This window comes from Mobula hypostoma, chromosome 2 (genome assembly GCF_963921235.1).
Source record: "Mobula hypostoma chromosome 2, sMobHyp1.1, whole genome shotgun sequence".
In the NCBI taxonomy this organism is placed as follows: Eukaryota; Metazoa; Chordata; class Chondrichthyes; order Myliobatiformes; family Myliobatidae; genus Mobula; species Mobula hypostoma.
The window spans coordinates 156,318,976-156,342,110 of NC_086098.1; the positions used below are offsets into that span (position 1 = coordinate 156,318,976).

The 23,135-nt window shown below is 43.1% G+C and overlaps 1 protein-coding gene and 1 long non-coding RNA gene across 2 annotated transcripts in view; one reads left to right on the top strand and one right to left on the bottom strand.

The window, feature by feature from the left end:
• ppil2 (peptidylprolyl isomerase (cyclophilin)-like 2) overlaps positions 1 to 23,135 on the top strand; it is a 389,068-nt gene that overhangs the window by 260,797 nt on the left and 105,136 nt on the right. Inside the window, exon 16 of the mRNA XM_063040908.1 lies at positions 99 to 155. Coding sequence (XP_062896978.1) covers positions 99 to 155 — 57 coding nt within the window. The remainder of the gene's footprint in view (positions 1 to 98; positions 156 to 23,135) is intronic.
• Positions 14,606 to 23,135, bottom strand: part of LOC134359831 (uncharacterized) — a 46,670-nt gene continuing 38,140 nt past the window's right edge. The window contains exon 3 of the long non-coding RNA XR_010021212.1: positions 14,606 to 15,196. This is a non-coding gene — a long non-coding RNA (uncharacterized LOC134359831). The remainder of the gene's footprint in view (positions 15,197 to 23,135) is intronic.

Genomic DNA, 23,135 nt, shown 5'->3' on the forward strand with positions numbered 1-23,135 from the left:
AAAGCCCAACTAAATTAGCTTTGCAACTTAATAGGTTAACTTCTGTCAGATGTCAATCCCAAAAGCAGATTCTTATAATTGTCTTTCTGTTTTCTCAGCTTCATTACCTTCCGTTCGTGTGTCTACCTAGACAAGAAACACACAGTCTTTGGAAGGTAAGTGGTATTAGATATTATCTCCATATGGCAAAGGATATGTGAAAGGGTTTAAAAGAAAAACTGCCACTGTTGGAAGTTCACAGTAGATTGGTCAGAATTAGTAAGGAGAAAGGACAAGCTTTGTATATGAGACATTTTCTTCATCGGTGTGACTCTTTACAAATAAAGATATTCTTAGTTTTCTGTTTGAGTACAAGAAATGCCTCAGTGATGCCTGATTTCTCCATCCTTGCGTATAATTTTTATTTTAATGTTCTCCATGAATTAGAGGGCCAAGACAGGAAAGGAAATGTGTCAGTGCTCCTCTTTACTCACATACGACACTCCATTCATTTGTATTAGAGATTGGTTTCTTTATTTGTAACCATGCCCAAATAAGTTTGATATCATTCCTTAACCAGCAATTGCCAAAGCCCCTCAGAAATTTTGCAGGCATTGTGACTATGAAACTGGAAATTTGGTCTTAACTTTTATGTTGGACTAGATAAATAATGTTTTTGCCGAGAAATGGAAGTGCTCATACTAAAAGTGAATAAAATTTTACTGTTCCATTTCGCATTTTGTAGGAAACCCAAGGAATTATTAAACCACATGGGTTTCAATTATAAATCCTGGAATCTTCCGTCCAATGAGATACCTAGCATGAGCACTCCAATTTGTTCTATACATTCTGAATTGCAAATATATTATTTTATAATATATAAAATAATTTTTAGCAAAAATGGATGCAGTTTCAAACTCATCTGTTTTTTCAGTTGCTATTTTTTAAATTTATTCATTTACGGGTGTTGCCGTTGCCAGCAAAGCCAGAATTTATTGCCCATCCCTAGTTGCCCTTGAGAAGGTGGTGATGAGTTGCCTTATTGAACCACTGCAGTCCCTGAGGTGTAGGTACATCCACAGTGCTGTTATGGATGGAATTCTATGATTTTGACCCAGTAACAAGGAAGGAATGGCAATGTGTTTCAAAGTCAGGATGGTTAGTGACTTGGAGGGGGATTTCCGAGTGGTGGTGTTCTCAGGTATCTGCTGTTCTTCTCCTTCTAGATGATAGTGGTCGTAGGTCTGGAAGTGCTGCCTTTGGTGTGTTGTTGCAGTGCATCTTGTGGATAGTACACATTGCGGCAACTGTTCGTCAATGGTAGAGGGGTTGGTTGCTTGTGGAAAGGGTACCAATCAAGTGGGCTGCCTTGTACTGGATGGTGTCATGGTTCTTGAGTGTTGATGGAGCTGCACTCATCCAGGTGAGTGGCGAGTATTCCATTACACTCTTGGCCTGAGCCTTGTAGATGGTGGACCGGCTTTGGGGAATCAGAAGGAAAGTTACACTCCACAGGATTCCTGGCCTTTGACCTGCTCTGGTAGCCATGGTGTTTATATGGCTAGACCAGTTTAGTTTCCTGTCAATGGTAACCCCCAGGATGTTGATAGTAGGGGATTCAGTGATGGTGATGCCACTGAATGTCAAGGGATGATGGTTAGAACCTGTCTTGTTGGAGATGGTCATTGCCTGGCACTTGTGCGGCTTGAATGTTACTTACCACTTGTCAGCCCAAGCCTGAATATTGTCCAGGCCCTGCTGCATTTGGGTTTGAACTGCTTCACTATCTGAGGAGTCACGAATGGTGCAGACATGATGCAGTCATCTGCAAAGATCCTCACTTCTGACCTTATGATGGAAGGAAGGTCATTGATGAAGCAGCTGAAGATGGTTGGTCCTAAGACACTTCCCTGAGGAACTCCTGCAATGATGTCCTGAGGATGAGATGTTTGATCTCAAACCACCACAAACATCTATCTTTGTGTGAACTATGATTCCAACCATCAGAGGGTTTTCCCACTAATTCTGATTGACTCCATTTTAGCTAGGGCACCTTGATGCCTTACTTGATCAAGTGCTGCCTTGATGTTGAGGGCTATCACGCTTACTTCACCTCTGGTACTTAGCTCTTTGGTCCATGTTTCGACCAAGAAGGTGATGAGGTCAGGAGCTGAGTGGCCTGGACAGAACTCAAACTGGGCATCTGTAAGCAGATCGCTTGTCTAATGAGACTCCACGTAATGCAAATATGTGAACTTCTCATCGAACTATGAAATCCAATAGCTGTATACTATATTTATAATTTTATTTGTGTCAATCTTTATACACATTCTGTAGACTATATGTGTCCAGATGAGGAAAATTGTTCCATCCTTTATCCCTAGAAATGATTGGCCCAATTGAATCCGGACTCTATTTCTGGTTCATCGACAGAGTTGTAAAGATGTTAGTAGCTAATTATAGATTTCAAAGCTCCCTTATCCCCAAATCTGCTTTAAAATGGTTTACGTTCAGTTTTCAAATAAAGCAAATGCCAAACTTTTACTCAGGACCCTCCAGTCTTTTAGCACTAATTTAGAACACACCTTGTCATTATTTTTGACCTTTGTACTCTGCTTTGTGTTCTCTCACTATACCATGACTTTGATTCCTTGTTCTTCTTTTCTGATCCCCAGTATATAACCAAATCCTTAGCCTGTTTGGCATCTCTCCCTTAACCTGCTGTCATGCTATTGCGTTACTGTTTGGTGTCCATGCGAATGCCTGAGGGTCAAGTGAGCATTGCTCTATCCCTGGTGTTGAACCTTACCAACATTTTGGTTTTGAGTAGTTGGAAGTAGCTATTTGTTTCTCATCACTGATGTTCTCTGTAATTTACTCTACTACATAAACACCAGTAATTTTAATGAGACCTAAGTTTATCAACCACTGTAAACTGCCCCTATTTTGTACTTAAGTGATCAAATTTAGGGGTAGTTGATGGGAATGTGAAGGGAATAAAATGGGATTAGTGTAAATGTGCCCTTGTTGGTAAGTGTGAACTCCTTGAACTGAAGAGCCAGTTTCTGCGCTGCCTATCTGTAGGACTATTCAGAATCAGAGTAATTTTAATTTTATTGAATTGGTCCATCACATTATAGAGGCAGACAATTGGCTGCTTTATGCCGCAGGTGTGCACGGGTCATTGTGCCTACTGCACATTAGCTGTGATCCACTGATTCCATATTTTCAAAGGTTCAAAGGTCCAAGTTAATGTCAGAGAAATGTATACAATATACATCCTGAAATGCTTTTTCAACACACAATCATTTGTTATCTTCTTTCTCTATAAGGCAGGGGACTGCTCAAATCAAATTGATCCAATGGCCAAAACAAACTGGACCCAAGCCTGAGGACTGTTCTTTTTAATGTGTGACGTAACCCGAAACTAATAAATATACTATGTTTTTAATATATTTTCCACGATTTCTTTATGGTAAAATAACTTCTTATCGGGCTTAAGCCAGTTGTCAGAGGGAAGGATGATGTTTTGGCCTGGGGCTCTAACAGGTTGGCAGTATTTCAGTAGACTTTCCTCCAGGCACTGCCCAAGAGGTCCCTCTCGTCTCCCACCCCCACCCCTCTTTCTGACTTGTCTGACTGAAGATCAACTCCCAGCCTCGGTTCCTTTGCATTCTCTCTCAGGTCACCAGCATAAGAAGCTCTTACACTGGATATGGTACACAGACTGGCACCCAACAGTGGCGCCAATTTTTAATTTATTCAAACAGTTGGTCTGACTCTAGGACTCAAGTAATTTTTTTACCCAACATATCAGAATCAGAATCAGGTTTATTGTCACCGGTATGTGATGTGAAATTTGTTAACCTAGCAGCAGCAGTTCAATGCAATACATAATCTAGCAGAGGGAGAAAAAAATAATAAATAAAACATAATAATAAATAAACAAGTAAATCAATTACATATATAGAATAGATTTTTTTAAAGATGTGCAAAAACAGAAATACTGTATATTAAAAAAACTGAGGTAGTGTCCAAAGCTTCAATGTCCATTTAGGAATCGGCTGGCAGAGGGGAAGAAACGGTTCCTGAATCGCTGAGTGTGTGCCTTCAGGCTTCTGTACCTCCTACCTGATGTTAACAGTGAGAAAAGGGCATGGCCTGGGTGCTGGAGGTCTTTAATAATGGATGCTGCCTTTCTGAAACACCGCTCCCTGAAGATGTCCTGGGTACTTTGTAGGCTAGTGCCCAAGATGAAGCTGACCAGATTTACAACCCTCTTAGCTTCTTTCGGTCCTGTGCAGCAGCCCCTGCATACCAGACAGTGATGCAGCCTGTCAGAATGTTCTCCATGGTACCACTATAGAAGTTTTTGAGTGCATTTGTTGACATACCAAATCTCTTCAAACTCCTAATAAAGTATAGCTGCTGCCTTGCCTTCTTTATAACTACATTGATATGCTGGGACCAGGCTGGATCCTCAGAGATGTTGATACCGAGGAACTTGAAGCTGCTCACTCTCTTCACTTCTGACCCTTCTGTGAGGATTGGTATGTGCCGCTTTGTCTTACCCTTCCTGAAGTCCACAATCAGCTCTTTCGTCTTACTGGCGTTGAGTGCCAGGTTGTTGCTGCGGCACCATTCCACTAGTTGGCATATCTCACTCTTGTACGCCCTCTCGTCACCATCTGAGATTCTACCAACAATGGTTATATGCTCAGCAAATTTATGGATGGTATTTGAGCTATGCCTAGCCACAGAGTTATGTATATGCAGAGAGTAGAGCAGTGGGCTAAGCACACACCCCTGAGGTGCGCCAGTGTTGATCGTCAGCAAGGAGGACGTTATCACCAATCCGCACAGACTGTGGTCTTCTGGTTAGGAAGTCGAGGGTTCAATTGCAGAGGGAGGTACAGAAGCCCAGGTTCTGCAACTTCTCAATCAGGATTGTGGGAATGATGGTATTAAATGCTGAGTTATAGTCGATGAACAGCATCTTGACATAGGTGTTTGTGTTGTCTAGGTGGTCGAAAGCCGTGTGGAGAGCCATTGAGATTGCGTCCTCTGTTGACCTATTGTGGCGATAGGCAAATTGCAATGGGTCCAGGTCCTTGCTGAGGCAGGAGTTCAGTCTAGTCATGACCAACCTCTCAAAACATTTCATCACTGTCAATGTGAGTGCTACGGACGATAGTCATTGAGGCAGCCCACATTATTCTTCTTAGGCACTGGTATAATTGTTGCCTTTTTGAAGTAAGTGGGAACTTCTGCCCGTAGCAGTGAGAGGTTGAAAATATCCTTGAATACTCCCACTAGTTTGTTGGCACAGGTTTTCAGATCCTTACCAGATACTCCATCAGGACCTTCCACCTTGCGAGGGTTCACTCTCTTTAATTAGGTCTCTAGATGAGCACTTAAAAGCTTAAGCTATAGACCAAGTGCTAGCAGAAGGAAAGACTATTGATAGTTACTTAATAGGCACATTGGGCTGAAGCACATGTTTCCATGCTCTTTGACTAAAGTATTTCAAAGTATTCAACATTAGGAAGGACAAGAAAAAGGAAAATGAAGTGGGATATTGCTCAGAGTAAAGGATGATGTCAGTACAGTAGATAAAGAGACTTGGCTTAGAAGCTCGTGGTATAAAATTATACCATGAGACAAACTGTCTATCAATGTACTTTACAAACCTACCAATTCCCACGGCTATCTAGACTATACCTCTTCCCACCATGTCTCCTATAAAAATGCTATTCCCTTTTACCAGTTCCTTTGTCACCGCCATATCTGTTCCCTGATGAGGCTTTCCTTTCCAGGGAATCAGAGATGTCCTCCTCCTTTAAAGAATGGGGTTTTTCTTCCTCCACCATCGATGCTGCCCTCACCCACCTCTCTTCCATTTTCCCAGATGTCTGCACTCACCCCATCTTCCCATCACATTAACAGGGATAGAGTTCCATTCCTCATTCCCATTCTGACATGTCGGTCCATAGCCTCCTCTTCTGAGGCTACTCTCAGGTTGGAGGAGGAACACCTCATAATCCGTCTAGGTAGCCTTCAACCTGAGAGCATAAAGATTGATTTTCCAACTTCTGGTATTTTTTCTACCTTTCGCCTTCTATCTTCTTCAGTTCCCTATTCTGTCCCACCCACTTTTTCTTTCTTCTCCTCACCTGCTTATCTCGTGCCCCTGGTGCCCTTCCTCCTTCCCTTTCACCCATGGTCCACTCTCCTCTCCTATCAGATTCCTTTTTCTCCAGCTCTTTACCTTTTCTACCTATCACTTCCCAGTTCCTTTCTTCATCCTCCTCCCTCACCCATCTGGCTTCACATACCGCCTTCTAGCTTGTACTCCTGCTCCTCTCCCCCACCCCCACTCCACCACATTATTCAGACGTGATCCCCCTTCCTCTCCAGTCCTGATGAAAGGGCTTGGCCTGAATCGTTGATTGTTTATTCCTCTCCATAGATGCTGCCTGACCTGCTGAGATCTTGCAGCATTTTGTGTGTGTTGCTCTGGATTTCCAGCATCTGCAGAATCTCTTGTGTATAGAATTAGAATCCGTCTTAGTGGAGCTAACAAGCAACAGGAAACAAAAAACAGAAAACATTCGTGGGGATTGGGGACCACTTTGTTGAACACCTGCCGCAAAGGCAGGATTTCATGGTGACCACCCATTTCAATTTGATCCCATTCTCTTTCTAAAATATTGGTCCATGGCGTCCTCTACTGCCACTATGAGGTCACACTCAGGTTGAAGGAGAAACACCTTATATTCTGTCTGGGTAGCCTCAAACCTGATGGCATGAGCATAGATTTCTCTTATTTCTGACAATTTCTCCCTGCTCATCCTTCTCTCTTTCTCCATTCCTGATTCTGGCTCCCTCTTACCCTTTCTCTTCTCAGCTGCCCATCACCTCTCTCTAATGCCCCTCCTTTTTTCCCAGGGTCTGCTGCTGTCCTCTCCTATCAGATTCCTCCTCCTTCAGATCTTTACCTCTTCCACCTACCCCACTCCCAGCTTCTCACTTCGTCCTCCCTCCCCCACCCACCTACCTTCCATATCATCTTTTTCACTTATCTACTTCCAGCTTGTACCCCTTACCCTCACCCCACTTTCTTATTCTGGAATTTTCCCCCTTCCTTAATGACAGGTCTTGGCCCTATTTCCCTCCATAGATGCTGCCTGACCTGGGGAGTTCCTCCAGCACTTAGTGTGTGTTCCTCAAGATTTTCAGCATCTGTAGAATCTCTTGTACTTGTGATTAATGTGTTGACTGTTTGTCAACAGAACTAGGTTAAGAAATTCACTTCTCAACTCATAATTAATCAAACCTCACACTTGTTTGTGCAGAGACAGTAAACAACGTAACCATGTTGACACCAGACCCACAACTTTGAACATGAATTTTACTGTTCCTCTGTACCAATACTCACTCAGACCACTTGTTCAATTTATAACACCGAAATAGGGGATCTCCGTTGGCCAGGTGATCGACCCTTTCATCGCCCAGCCCCTGGCATGGGGGTTCTTCCTTAGGATGCTGGGTCTCTGGAAAGTGTTATTACTGATAGCTCACTGGAAGTGTCCACTTTTATATCCATTCCTTACCAATTCAAATATTGCATTCCAGTGCCATTGGTTGTAGGTCATCTGATTGACCTTTAACACCTTTTTTATTGGCTCTGCTCCAGGCCAACATCCATTCATTGCCTTCTTCCCAGCAAGTGACAATTAGCAATTTACGGCTCTTTGTTATCTTCAATACCCAGCTCGAATCACTCCAGGCAGGCACCAACCCCAACATTCACAAACCTCCATATTATATCAAAGAACACCTCACAAATTACTTCTTTGGAAATTATCTTTAGTTCCACAGGTTACCTGAAGCAGCATTGTGTCTGCTTTAAAACACACAAAGCAAAGCAACTCCCTCTCACAAAAAACAGGAATTCTGCAGACGCTGGAAATTCAAGCAACACACATCAAAGTTGCTGGTGAACGCAGCAGGCCAGGCAGCATCCCTCGGAAGAGGTACAGTCGACGTTTCAGCCAACACTTCACCTGTGAGTCGGCTGGAGTGATATACTGCATCTGGTGCTCCCGATGTGGCCTTCTATATATTGGCGAGACCTGATGCAGACTGGGAAACCGCTTTGCTGAACACCTATGCTCTGTCCGCCAGAGAAAGCAGGATCTCCCAGTGGCCACACATTTTAATTCCACATCCCATTCCTATTCTGACATGTCTATCCACGGCCTCCTCTACTGTAAAGATGAAGCCACACTCAGGTTGGAGGAACAACACCTTATATTCCGTCTGGGTAGCCTCCAACCTGATGGCATGAACATTGACTTCTCTAACTTCCGCTAATGCCCCCTCTCCCCCTCGTACCCTATCCGTTATTTATTTGTATACACACATTCTTTCTCTCACTCTCCTTTTTCTCCCTCTGTCCCTCTGACTATACCCCTTGCCCATCCTCTGGGTCCCCCCCCCCCGTCTTTCTCCCGGGCCTCCTGTCCCATGATCCTCTCATATCCCCTTTGCCAATCACCTGTCCAGCTCTTGGCTCCATCCCTCCCCCTCCTGTCTTCTCCTATCATTTTGGATCTCTCCCTCCCCCTCCCACTTTCAAATCCCTTACTAACTCTTCCTTCAGTTAGTCCTGACGAAGTGTCTCGGCCTGAAACGTCGACTGTACCTCTTCCTAGAGATGCTGCCTGGCCTGCTGCGTTCACCAGCAACTTTGATGTGTGTTCCGTCTCACAAAATGGAGGATGTCAAACAGCTCCCCAAAGTGTCAGCCTCCATCTCCAAGCAAGTGGCAGGAACAAAGATAATTGATCTGTCTGCTTCCAGTGTCCACTGTCTGCTTCCAAACCCATTTGAGTTTGACAATTTCTTCCACGTTTTAAATCCACCATGGCCAACAAATGGGGGCTGTTTTCTTGGGTCTCTGAATAGTAATTATGATGTATCATAGTGTAAATTAGGAAGTCAGAGGTTGTGAAGGAGCTTTAATCAACATATAGAGTGGTTAAATTAAACTAGTACTAACTGTGGATGATGAATTCCCAGAATATTTACAAGTATATTTCTAGATTGGTATGTTGAGGAACCAACTTCGTCAGGCTGATGGCAGAACAATAAAAAAAAGATAATTAATTTTGTTTTAATGTGGCTGCAAAGAAAGTGTGCCCATCACATAATAGAATTTTCCAGTAAGTTCAAAACTGATGTGGTTTAATCTGTACAAAAGAAACTATAAAAGTACAAAGTGCATGTTGGTAAGATTGGAAAGCTACATTAAATACAAGAATGCCTAGTATTTGAAAAAAGCATTATTTGTACACTAGTGCTCAAAGATTCAACAGGAAAAATGATGCAATCATAAATTAGAGGAAGAATTAAAAACACATTAAAACTCAGAAAAAGGCATATAAGTTTCAAAAATAAGCAGGAAGCTTGAAGACTAAAAATTCAGCAAAAGATGGCCAAGACATTGATGAAGAAAAGGAAAATAGAAAATAAAAATAAACCAGTGGCAAACTAAAGTGATTATAAGAGCTTCTGTCAATATTAAAAAAAAGAAAAGTCTAACAAGGGGAAAAGGTGGATTCTTTAGGGATAACTGAATAAAGCTAAGAAATATTATAGGAATGGCAGCGGAATTAAATAAATCCACTGAATGTTTCTCAGTTTTCAGAGGAGCACTGAGGAAACCTCTCAAATAATATGAGGCAATGAAGGCTGTAGTGCAACTGAAGAAATAGAAGGTATAAACGGTAATGCTGAGATCCTACAAGTGAACTTAATAAGCAGGAAAACTAAGTAGATCTCAATCCTGGAGCTTTGAAAAGGGTGACTGCGGATGCTCAGGTTATTCCCTTAGAAAGCTCTTACAAATTTTGGAATGAATACTGCAGATTGGTTTATTGAAAATTAAGTTGATATATTATTGGCTTCTGTATCAGAGTACAGTGAAAACTTTGTATTATCCATTCAAATCACTTAAACACTTTAGTGCAGTGAGGTACAACTCAAGGCATCGGAGTTCAATTCCAACGTTCAATTCCAGCATCCTTTGTAAGGAGTTTGTACATCCTCCCTGTGGAATGTGTGGGTTTTCCCACACAATAAGGTACAAGGCCATAATAAGGTAGATTGTGAGGACAAAACTCCATCTTAGTTTACCAAAGGTACAGTCAATAGTCTTATAGTAGTAGGACAGAAGCCACACTTGAGCCTAGTGCTACATTCTTTCAGCCTTCTGTATCTTCACCCGACTGGGAAGATGGAGAAGAGAGAGTGTCTGGGTTGAGTGGGATCTTTGAATATGTTGGCTGCTGAGGCAGTGAGAGGTGTCGACAGAGTCCACGGAAGGGAGGCTGGTTCCTATCCACAACTCTTTGCAGGTTCTCATGGTCCCGTGCAAAGAAGTTGCCATACCAAGCCATGGTGTATCTATACAGATTGGTAAGGATCTAATGGGACATGCCAAATTTACTTTGCCTTCTGAGGACATAGAGGTACTGGTGTGTTTACTTGGTCGTGGTGTCTATGTAGTTGAACCAGGACAAGCTTTCAATCCTGTGAATCTTGGCACCGCTGATGAAAGTAGGAGTATGTACACCATGCCCCTCCCCTCCCTTTCTCAATGACACGCTCTTTTTTTTGCAGGAAAGGTTGCTGTTATAACATCATGCCAGAAGGCTCTCTATTTCCTTCCTGTACTCCGATTCATCATTTCTTTTTAAACCTGGCCCATATGGTGCTATTTGTAAAGTTGTAGGTGGAGTTAGAGCAGAATCTGGCCATGCAGTCTCAGGGAGTAGAACAGGCGGCTAAGGACGCAGAGTTGTGGGGAACCAGTGTTGAGGATAATCATGGTTGCTGACTCTCTTGACTGATTGCGGTCTTTTGATCAGGTAGTGAAAGATCCAATTGCAAAGGGAAGTGAACAGTTTCTGATCTAGGTGTTTGGAGATGAGTTTGCGTGGAATTATATTACTGAAGGCAGAGTTGCAGGCAATAAACAATAAACTTATTACAGATCCCTGTACTTTCCCAACCTGAGATCCACTGACCTCTTGGTTAATGGTGAGGGTCCATTAACCTTGAAAAAAGGTTGGGAGCCCTTGGTCCAGTGTAAGTGCCTTTACTGTCCAGATACTCCAGAGATAAGTTTATGGCCCAGGAGAAGGCATCTACTATGAGCTGTTTGGTGGTAGGTGCATTGCAGTGGGTTGAGCTTGTCTGTGCAGCTAGCAATTGTGATTCTGCTAGTAAAGAAAAGAGGAAGAGAGCATGCAGGGAACTGCTGACCCCCTAGCCTGACATTGATGGTAGGTAAAATACAGGAATCTGTAGTAAGCATTGTGAGATGAAGACAGTTGGAAAATAATATGATGAAGCAGAGTCAAAATGAAATTAAGAAATTAAAGATATAATTAGCTTCATTTGTTACATGTACTGCACATTGAAACATGCGGTAAAGTGCATCCGCCCTGCTCTGCTGGGGGAGAAACTGACAACGATGCAGGTGGATGCTTTCCTGGTGTCATGGATTGTTGATTACCTGACTGACAGACCACAGTACGTGTGCTTGCAACACTGTGTGTCCGACAGAGTGATCAGCAGCACTGGGGCTCCACAGGGGACTGTCTTGTCTCCCTTTCTCTTCACCATTTACACCTCGGACTTCAACTACTGCACAGAGTCTTGTCATCTTCAGAAGTTTTCGGATGACTCTGCCATAGTTGGATGCATCAGCAAGGGAGATGAAGCTGAGTACAGGGCTACGGTAGGAAACTTTGTCACATGGTGTGAGCAGAATTATCTGCAGCTTAATGTGAAAAAGACTAGGGAGCTGGTGGTAGACCTGAGGAGAGCTAAGGTACCGGTGACCCCTGTTTCCATCCAGGGGGTCAGGGTGGACATGGTGGAGGATTACAAATACCTGGGGATACGAATTGACAATAAACTGGACTGGTCAAAGAATATTGAGGCTGTCTACAAGAAGGGTCAGAGCCGTCTCTATTTCCTGAGGAGACTGAGGTCCTTTAACATCTGCCAGACGATGCTGAGCATGTTCTACGAGTCTGTAGTGGCCAGTGCGATCATGTTTGCTGTTGTGTGCTGGGACAGCAGGCTGAGGGTAGCAGACACCAACAGAATCAACAAACTCATTTGTAAGGCCAGTGATGTTGTGGGGATGTCCAAGTTGCATGCCATCTTGGACAATGTCTCCCATCCACTACATAATGTACTGGTCGGGCACAGGAGTACATTCAACCAAAGAATCATTCCACCGAGATGCAACACAGAGCCTCATAGGAAGTCATTCCTGCCTGTGGCCATCAAACTTTACATCTCCTCCCTTGGAGGGTCTGACACCCTGAGCCAATAGGCTGGTCCTGGACTTATTTCCTGGCATAACTTACATATTGCTATTTAACTATTTATGGTTTTGTTACTATTTAATTATTTATGGTGCAACTGTAACGAAAACCAATCTCCCCCGGGATCAATGAAGTATGACTATGACTGTGACTATGACTATTTTTGCACTGCCTTTTCAAGATAGCAGGCAAAAGTTCCAACTAACCAGTTCTTGAGCCTGCATTACTCACAACCTGTGTCATCAGTTTAGCTGAGGGGGCAGAGTAATATTTCTACCTTTGCTGATGACACGAAGCTAAGTGGGGATGAGAGAAGTGATGAGAATGCTAAGAGGCAGCAAGGGAATATAACCAAACTTAGTGAGCGGTTAGACATTTTGGCAGATGGAGCAAGGTGAGGTTATCCATTTTGAGGGTTACAACAAATAATAGGCATTTTTTAAATGGTAAGAGGTGAGAACATGACTGTCCTTGTACACTTGTCATTGAATGGTTAGGAAGGTTAGGAAGACAAATGGTGTGTAACCTTTAGAGGATTTCAGTACAAGAATAAAAATCTTATTACATTGGTCCTTGATCACACCATATCTTGAAGTTCTTTGTATGGCTTTCATCCCCTTACCTAAGGAGAATATATTTGCCCTGGAAAGTATGTAGTGAAGGTTCAAAAGACCAGTTCCTGGATATCAGTCACAATATGAGAAGATATTATTTGGGCTTAAATTCTGCTCCTTAGAGTTTTGAAGAATGAGGGTGACTTCTTTTAAGAGCTACAACTTTGATGAGGGCTATATGGGCTAGGTATGAGGGATGGACTAAACTGAAGAGCTATTTCATCAAGATCAGCAGCCATCTTATTGAATGGTGAGCATGCTCAAAGAACTAGGTGGCCTGGCCCTGCTTATATTCCATTCATTATTATGTCTGGTAGGGTCTGACTGGGCTCAGTTCAGGTCATCAGACACTCTACCGCAAACACTGCTTTGCCCTTTTGTTGTATATAATTTAGAAAAACTGAAAAAAATGTTTGAATGCATTCCATTGAGCTGAATAGCTGTTGCCAGGAATTGAAATGTGATCTATTTGAGATACTTCTGGGTTTCAATTACCTGAAAGCATCTTGCCTACACAGGATTGAGGCAAGCGGTGATTCTAGATGCCAAAAGGAGCAGAAGGACAAAATAAGCAGCCGCAGCAAGTTATTGTGATTCTGAAAGCTCACCCTGAAGTGACAGTGGTAGCAGATTCAGCAATAATTTTCAAAACTCGTTCAAGATGCCCATCTTTTATAATTAATAAACTGAATAACAGTATTTGCACATAATGTTAGAGATGTGTTCAAATGAAACATTTAATGCAAAATGAAAATGTGGAATGCAACCTAGATCAAATTTTACAAATTGATATCAGTGGGCAACAGCAGGACTTCAATTGGAAGGAAAGGCAGATGAGAAGATGGTGGTAGTTAAAGCATTCTATCTTGTTTAAGAATCTATTTTGAACTGATTCTACTCAATTCAACTGAGTAAACTTAGAAAATTTAGATGATAATACAGGATAGTAATAATAAACATCTCCCATTAAAATTGAGGTAAAATGATTTAAAGAAAGATTGAAGCTTCTTCATCTAAAAGCACAGAGGCATCTGTAGCACAATAGATTAATGGCACAAATAAGAAAATAATAGGTATGATTCAACAACTGTTATGAGGACATTATAAACTGATCAAGATTTGCAATTAAATTCAAGATACTTACCAGAAGTGCTACAGCCTGACAGTAAAGGATGAGAGCCAGGCAACTCAGAAAACAAGAAAGAGAAGTCTATGGATAAAGCTGGAAAAGCAATGGACCTGAAATGTTGGGGTCAGGGATGTTGTCCATAGTCCCCTCATTCTGCTCTTGGTAGTGATAATGGAAGGGAAGGTATAAATGGGGAAGTTGGAAATGCATGTCAGGTCATATAGTCATCATGAGAACCTCGGCACATAGACTGAGGAAAATATTGAGCAGTAGTAGTGTGGAGAATCAGTTTTGTATCTGGGAAATGGCATGTTTAACCACATTGGTATGGGATTCAAAGTACCGGTTTGTATCACTTCATCTCATCTGAATGTTCTGAGGAATTATTTTTAGAGTGTATTTCCACCTCACTTCATTGTACATTGTGTTTGGGCTTAGTGATTCCCTTGTATTGTTTTAAACTTTGTGTAGATGCCATAGATGTCTGCAGCCTCAGGGCAGCGACACTGTCTATGGTGCAGATTTATGTATATTTGATCGAGGGTAAGTATCATGTTTTGTTGCATGAGCTTTCTTGATAAAATTGCCTTCCGCAAAGGGAGAATTATGTGTTTCTGCCTGTATGTGTCAACCATTGGTGCTTGAGCAGGAGTTATTTTTAAAATTTGAAATGAATTCACTCTTTGTTCTTGTGATATTGGCTTTAAAACACTTGTGTCATTCACTTTAATGGCCCAGGCAAAATGGCACCATTTAAAAGTGATATGCCTTTCATTGGCAATTCAGTGAATCATGTGGCTGCCAAAAATCTTAATTGAACAAACAATATGCTGAAAAATTCAGTTTATGTAGTTTTATTTTACAAAGACTTAATTCTTCCTTTAATGAGCTACTAGTTATCAAATTCAGTTCCCATTAACTTTCTCAGAATCTGTAAATGCCAAGAAATGGTGGAGCTGGTCAGAGTTGGTGAACAGTTCCTTTCAGGGCTTCCCAAAGTTACTCCACCTCTTGCAAGATGAGTATAGTGAGTGATGGAATACTCTTCACGCTCCTGGATGGAACAGCTGCAACAGAATTCAAGAAACTTGTCACCATCTGAAACAAAGTGCTCAATCAGCAGTCTATCCTCCATTTTAAGCATCTATTATGGCGACTAATGTCAAAATGTATTGCAACGGCTTCCAAACCTACGTCACTTCAGAAAAACAAGGAAATGGTTCAAGGTGTGCATAAGAGCAAACTCTCCTGCTAATAGCATATTATCTGAAACTACCCAATTTGTAGTCTATTGGTCTTGTTTGTTAGTTGCCACGTCAGGACAAGATAATTTCTAATTGCCCAGCTTTGTAGAAGTATTTTCAGCACAGGAACTATAGTCAGATAGTCAAATGGCTCAAAGACAGCTTTTATCCCATTTATAGGACCATTGAATGGTCACCTACCTAGTATGATAAGATAGACTCTTGATTTCACAGTCTTCCCTGTTAGAATCTTGTCTGCCTGCTCTGTACTTTCTCTGTAACTGCAATAATTTATTCTGGATTCTGTTGTTGTTTTCCCTTGTACAACCTCAATGCACTGTTGTAATGAAATGACCTGAATTGGATGGCATACAATACAAGTATTTTACATCACTTCATACATTTGACAATAATAAACTAATTTACCATTTTACCAGTTTACTTTTCAAATGACAATATGGGTAAGAAAATCAATTATGGCTGTTGAACAGCACCCATAACCCCAGAATGATTGTTTTAAACATTGAGGCTGGCGCGTGGCCAAGTGGATAAGGCGTCGGTCTAGTGATCTGAAGGTCGCTAGTTCGAGCCTCGGCTGAGGCGCAAGTTGTGTCCTTGAGCAAGGCACTTAATCACACATTGCTCTGCGACAACACCGGTGCCAAGCTGTATCGGCCCTAATGCTCTTCCCTTGGACAACATCAGTGGCGTGGAGAGGGGAGACTTGCAGCATGGGCAACTGCCGGTCTTCCATACAACCTGGAAACCTTTTCCAAGGCGCAAATCCATGGTTTCACAAGACAAACGGATGCCTATGTAAACATTGAGACATAGTCTAATGATGTGAATTCCAGGTGAGTTACAATGTGTTTTTCTGCCAGTTCCGGTTTATTATGGAAATTTAGTCAAGCACAAGATCTGGATCATAGTCATAGTCGTAGTATAGTCATAGTCATACTTTATTGATCCCGGGGGAAGTTGGATTTTCGTTACAGTTGCTCCATAAATAATAAATAGTAATAAAATCATAAATAGTTAAATAGTAATATGTAAATTATGCCAGGAAATAAGTCCAGGACCAGCCTATTGGCTCAGGGTGTTTGACCCTCCAAGGGAGGAGTTGTAAAGTTTAATGGCCACAGGCAAGAATGACTTCCTATGACGCTCTGTGTTGCATCTCGATGGAATGAGTCTCTGGCTGAATGTACTCCTATGCCTGACCAGTACATTAAGTAGTGGATGAGAGATATTGTCCAAGATGGCATGCAACTTGGACAGCATCCTCTTTTCAGACACCACCGTCAGAGAGTCCAGTTCCATCCCCACAACATCACTGGCCTTATGAATGAGTTTGTTGATTCTGTTGATGTCTGCTACTCTCAGCCTGCTGTCCCAGCACACAACAGCAAACATGATCGCACTGGCCACCACAGACTCATAGAACATCCTCAGCATTGTCCGGCAGATGTTAAAGGACCTCAGTCTCCTCAGGAAATAGAGACGGCTCTGACCCTTCTTGTAGACAGCCTCAATATTCTTTGACCAGTCCAGTTTATTGTCAATTCGTATCCCCAGGTATTTGTAATCCTCCACCATGTCCACCCTGACCCCCTGGATGGAAACAGAGGTCACCGGTACCTTAGCTCTCCTCAAGTCTACCACCAGCTCCCTAGTCTTTTTCACATTAAGCTGCAGATAATTCTGCTCACACCATGTGACAAAGTTTCCTACTGTAGTCCTGTACTCAGCCTCATCTCCCTTGCTGATGCATCCAACTATGGCAGAGTCATCAGAAAACTTCTGAAGATGACAAGACTCTGTGCAGTAGTTGAAGTCCGAGGTGTAAATGGTGAAGAGAAAGGGAGACAAGACAGTCCCCCGTGGAGCCCCAGTGCTGCTGATCACTCTGTCAGACACACAGTGTTGCAAGCAGACGTACTGTGGTCTGCCAGTCAGGTAATCAAGAATCCATGACACCAGGAAAGCATCCACCTGCATCGCTGTCAGCTTCTCCCCCAGCAGAGCAGGGCGGATGGTGTTGAACGCACTGGAGAAGTCAAAAAACATGACCCTCACAGTGCTCGCTGGCTTGTCCAGGTGGGCGTAGACACGGTTCAGCAGGTAGACGATGGCATCCTCAACTCCTAGTTGGGGCTGGTAGGCGAACTGGAGGGGATCTAAGTGTGGCCTGACCATAGGCCGGAGCAGCTCCAGAACAAGTCTCTCCAGGGTCTTCATGATGTGGGAGGTCAATGCCACCGGTCTGTAGTCATTGAGGCCGCTGGGGTGCGGCGTCTTTGGCACAGGGACGAGGCAGGACGTCTTCCACAGCACAGGAACCCTCCGGAGCCTCAGGCTCAGGTTGAATGTGGCGAAGTACTCCACATAGCTGAGAGGCACAGGCTTTGAGCACCCTGGTACTGACACCATCCGGTCCTGCAGCCTTGCTTGGGTTGAGACGTTTCAGCTGTCTTCTCACCTGTTCAGCTGTGAAGCCCACCATGGTGGTTTTGTGTGGGGAAGGGGTATAGTCATGAGAGCAGGGTGGGGGACCTTGAGGAGGGGTATGAGGGGAGAGTGGAATATGTGTTGGTTGGGGGCAGATAACAGATGACTCGTGGGGGATGGGCAGGGGCCACAATGTCAAATCTGTTAAGGAACGGGTTAAGTTCATTGGCCCTGTCCACACTGCCTTCAGCTCCTCTGTTGCTAGTTTGCCAGAACCCAGTGATGGTCCTCATCCCTCTCCAGACCTCTCTCATGTTGTTCTGCTGGAGTTTCCACTCAAGCTTCCTCCTGTACCTGTCTTTAACCTCCCTGATCCTGGCTTTCAGGTCCCTCTGTATTGCCCTCAGCTGCTCCCTATTTCCATCTCTTAAACGCCCTCTTTTTAGCGTTCTGGATGTCCTTAATGTCCTTTGTTACCCATGACTTGTTACTTGAATAACAAAGGACAGTTCTTGTCGGAACATTGCAGTCCACACAGAAGTTGATGCAATCAGTGATGCACTCTGTGAGCCAATCAATATCCTCTCCATGTGGCTCACAGAGTGCCTACCAGTCTGTCACCTCAAAACAACCCTGGAGCACCTCATAAGCCTCCTCCGACCATTTTCTCATTGTCCTCGAGGTTGCAGGTTTACTCTTCACCAGAGGCATGTAGCAGGGTTTTAGGTGCACCAGGTTGTGATCTGACCTTCCCAGTGGGGGGAGGGGAGAGCAGCTGTATGCATCCTTAACGTTAGCATACATCAAATCCAGAGTCCTCTCCCCTCTGGTTGTACAGCTCACATACTGCGTGAAGTTGGGCAGTGTTCTCGCCATGATAACATGGTTGAAGTCACCCGAGATGGTGATGAGGGCACTCGGGTGCTGGGTTTGTAATCTGGCTATGACGGTGTAAATGATGTTACACACCAACGTCGGGTTGGCAGAGGGAGGGATGTACACAACAACCACGATTGCATGCGAGATTTCCCTTGGCAGATAATATGGCCGGAGTCCAACAGCAAAAAGTTCAATATCCGGGCTACAAACACGTTCCTTGATCGTAATATGCCCAGGATTGCACCATCTGTTGTTTACCAGAACCGCAAACCCCCCCCCCCCCATTACACTTACTGCTCTCAGTGGAATTCCGGTCAGCTCAAACGGTCTGGAAGCCCTCTATGGAAAAGCTTTGATCAGGTATGTCCTCGTGCAGCCACGTTTCAGTAAAACACATGACACTACTCTCCCAAAATGTTCTCTGACTCTTGACAAGCGCCATCAATTTGTCCATTTTATTCCCCAGCGATCTCACATTTTCCATGATGAGAGACGGGAGACACGGCTTATAGCTTCTCTTCTCTATAAGCCTCTTCCCTCACTTTTTTGATCCCCCTCTGCATCCTCTGTGTGTTTTCCTCCAGATTTCAGCCGGATGTCCACTGCCCTGTTCGCTAAACCTGCCCTCGTGAGCGCAATCAGCTGGTCCCTGAAATAAACAATGCGGCCATCCTGCTGCCACGCTAACGAGACGTGTCCGAATGTAACTATTTCCAGCATTAAAAAAAACAAATAAAACTCTCTGTACCAGCATGTCAGAGAGGGTGCAGCTTCAACGTGTTACCGTGAGAAAAAAATACAACAAATAACCTGAGTTAAAAAGTTTACAAAGTAAGAAACTAAACGGAGCAACTGTAACCGGCTGCATGCACGACCAGTGCATGCGCACGGGATCTACTATAATTTGACGCATACACTCAGTAGCCACTTAATTAGGTACACTTGTTGACCTGTTGACCTGCTCATTAATGCAAATATCTCATCAACCAATCATGTGGCAGCAACTCAATGTATAAAAGCATACAGACTTGTCAAGATGTTCAGTTGTTGCTCAGACCAAATATAATGGGGAAGAAATGTGATCTAAATGACTTTGACCATGAAAGAATTGTTGGTGCCAGACAGAGTGGTTTGAGTAGCTCAGAAACTGCTGATCTCTTATGATTTTTCTAATCGGTCTCTAGCCTTTTACAGAGAATGGTGTGAAAGGGAAAAAAAGCATTCAGTGAGCAGCAGTTCTATGAGGGAAAACGCCTTGTTAGTAAGAGAGGTCAGAGGAGAATGGCCAGACTGGTTCAAGCAGACAGGAAAGCAACAATTAACTAGAAATAACATATACCTTCCTCGTATATTAGTTCTATGTCTGTGACTTCCCAAATTACGGTTGTAATAGTTAAGTTAACATTACAGTTACAGTGCTACATGGCTGTTATTGTGACCAGAGCCAGGATCCAGAGTGTGGGAGGGGTGTGCGCCCAGAGCTAGGGTCAGCTGTGGGCTGTCAAAATGGGTAGCTGTGATAGCAATTCTGCTGTTTCCTGCCTCATTAGTAACCATTTGGTACAAGCTGTAATGGGTGTGAGTAAATTCAATGTTCAGTCAATCTCCTCCTTGTCAGTCTGCAGTAGGTTAAAAGTTGCCTGTTTTAACTAACTGAAACTTGGAAGATGCTTATAAATCAGAGCATTGAGTATAGGAGTTGGGATGTAATGTTAAAATTGTACAAGGCATTGGTAAGGCCAAATTTAGAGTATTATGTACAGTTCTGGTCACTGAATTATAGAAAAGATGTCAACAAAATAGAGAGAGTACAGCAACACACATAAAAGTTGCTGGTGAACGCAGCAGGCCAGGCAGCATCTCTAGGAAGAGGTGCAGTCGACGTTTCAGGCCGAGACCCTTCGTCAGGACTCTACAATGGTAGAGTACAGAGAAGTTTTACGAGAATGTTACCTGGATTTCAGCACCTAAGTTACAGAGAAAGGTTGAACGAGCTGGGTCTTTATTCTTTGGAGCGTAGAAGGTTGAGGGGGGACTTAATAGAGGTACTTAAAATTATGAGGGGGATAGATAGAGTTGACGTGGATAGGCTTTTTCCATTGAGAGTAGGGGAGATTCAAACAAGAAGACATGAGTTGAGAGGGGGCAAAAGTTTAGGGGTAACATGAAGGGGAACTTCTTTACTCAGGGAGTGTGTGGAATGAGCTTCCAGCAGAAGTGGTAGGTGCAGGTTCGATATTGTCATTTAAGGTAAAAATTGGATAGCTATATGGACAGGAAAGGAATGGAGGGTTATGGGCTGAGTGCAGGTCGGTGGGACTAGGTGAGGGTAAGCATTCGGCATGAACTAGAAGGGCCGAGATGGCCTGTTTCCGTGCTGTAATTGTTGTATGGTTATATGGTTATAAGATGAACTGCACATGGAAGTTGTTATATCCATGGAGGACTTCACCCTGTACGTTGTTGCAGCCCTAGTGTTACGGCTAGTGGCCTTGGACGTAACTGCATTTTTTTTATTATTCACGACAAGTATCCCATTGTAGATTATGAATAATTGGTGTTATTGGAAAGTGTCTTGAGAAAAAAGTGGATGATGGAGGTGGAAGCGTGAGCCAGTGAGTTGCAAAAGGAATGGCCCTTTCCAAAAGGTGAAAGGGGGGCTGGAATGGCCATGTGGAAGTGAGGGCATGGTAGATATTGGCAGCAAAAATGAAGATGTTTTGTACCAGTGCAGGAAGCAGTGCTAATGTAGTCATCGCTGCACCACAGATAAGGAAAGGGGACTGAAAGGGAGTTTCACAATCTACTGCAAAAAGATTGAAATAGGTCACAGCTGTGCAAACTCTGTGACCACTGTTTCGATTTTGAGAAAGTCAGTGGAATTGAAGCAATGTCATTCAATGTCTGAGAAGATGAAATCCAATCTTCTCAGAGCCAGGACATCAGTACTGGAGTCCCTCAGCCGAACTATCTTTAGCTGCTTCATCCATCAGAAGGTCACAAGTGAAGATGTCCACTCGTTTCCCAGTATTTACTTACATTTACAACTCCTGAGGTAGTGAGACATGTAGAAACAGCAAGGCAACAACGAGATGTGGACCAATAATAAGGAAGTAACATTTCTCCCAACAAACCACCTGCACACTACAGTGAGTGCAGTGGCATTAGCATTGCTGATTCTCAGACCATTAGCTTTCTTGGGTCATCACTTTCACTACTGAGAGACTAGATTGAGCTGGCAAATGCAGTAGCTACAAAAACAGCTCAGAGGCTGACTCTCCTGAGCTCAGTGGTTCACCTCGTGACTTTCCTGAATCCTTGCAATATTTATCAGATGCAAATCTGAAATATGATTGAGTGCTTTTAATATCTGGTTAGATATTGGAAGAAAAATGAAGTAGGTACTATAGGAGCAGATGAGTCTATAATTATGTAATGCTTACAATTTTAAGCATAGTAGTACAGAAAAAAATGTGATTCAGGGCTTATAAATATGGCTTTGGAGCACACAGTGAGCAAATTATAATGGACCTTTAAAAGCAAGAGAAAGGATTTACTGGAATGCCTTTAAGAGTAAAGGTTTGTGTGACAGGGAAAGGTGGAGAAGCTGGGATTAGTCTCAAAAGAGTAATAAGGGTTGAAACTGATACAACTAAGATATTTAAAGCGATCCAGGCAAAGCAGGAAAAAGAAACTGTTCTCTTTGATGAAACGTTCAAAAAATAGAGGGAAGGAGATGGATTTAAAGTGATTGCAAAAGAATCAAAGGTGACATGATCTAAAACTTGTTTCTCCATCAAGTGGTTAGCATCTGAAGTGTATTACCAGACAGGTAGTGGAGGCAGAGTTCAAAAGGCAATACGTTTGGAAAGAACAACATTTTGTGGGTCTCTGGTGACCAGCTGCACTGCTTTTGTGGAAAGTCGGCTTGGATTTGAAGGGCTGGAAAGTGGCCTTCTTTGCTGTTTCTATTCCAGTAACTCATTCAATATGTGGAGCAACAGCAAGAAGCTCAACAGTACCCACTGCACAGCAGCCAATTAATTTGGCATCTCCTACCATCCCCCTAAACAATAACGCCTAGTTTCAGTATGTACAGTTTACAAAGGTAGCTAAGCAACTCACCAAAACCTCCTTTGAATCAATTCACAAACCTACAGCCACAACAGCCTTGAAGTTCATGGAGACCAGGCAAAAGGGAACACCTTCATCTGCATGTCCTTTCAGGGAGCTTATAATTCTACAGAAACGTATTGCTATTCCTTCATCATTGTTGATTTTAAGTCTAGGAACTTCCTGTATAAAGACATTTTAAGTACCTTTTCCACAAGAGGTGTTTCAGTTTCATGTAGCAAGCTCAGCTCCAGCTTATATGCAGTTGGAGATGAACATTAAGTTCCTGCCTTGTCAGCAACACTGTAGCATAAATGAATGA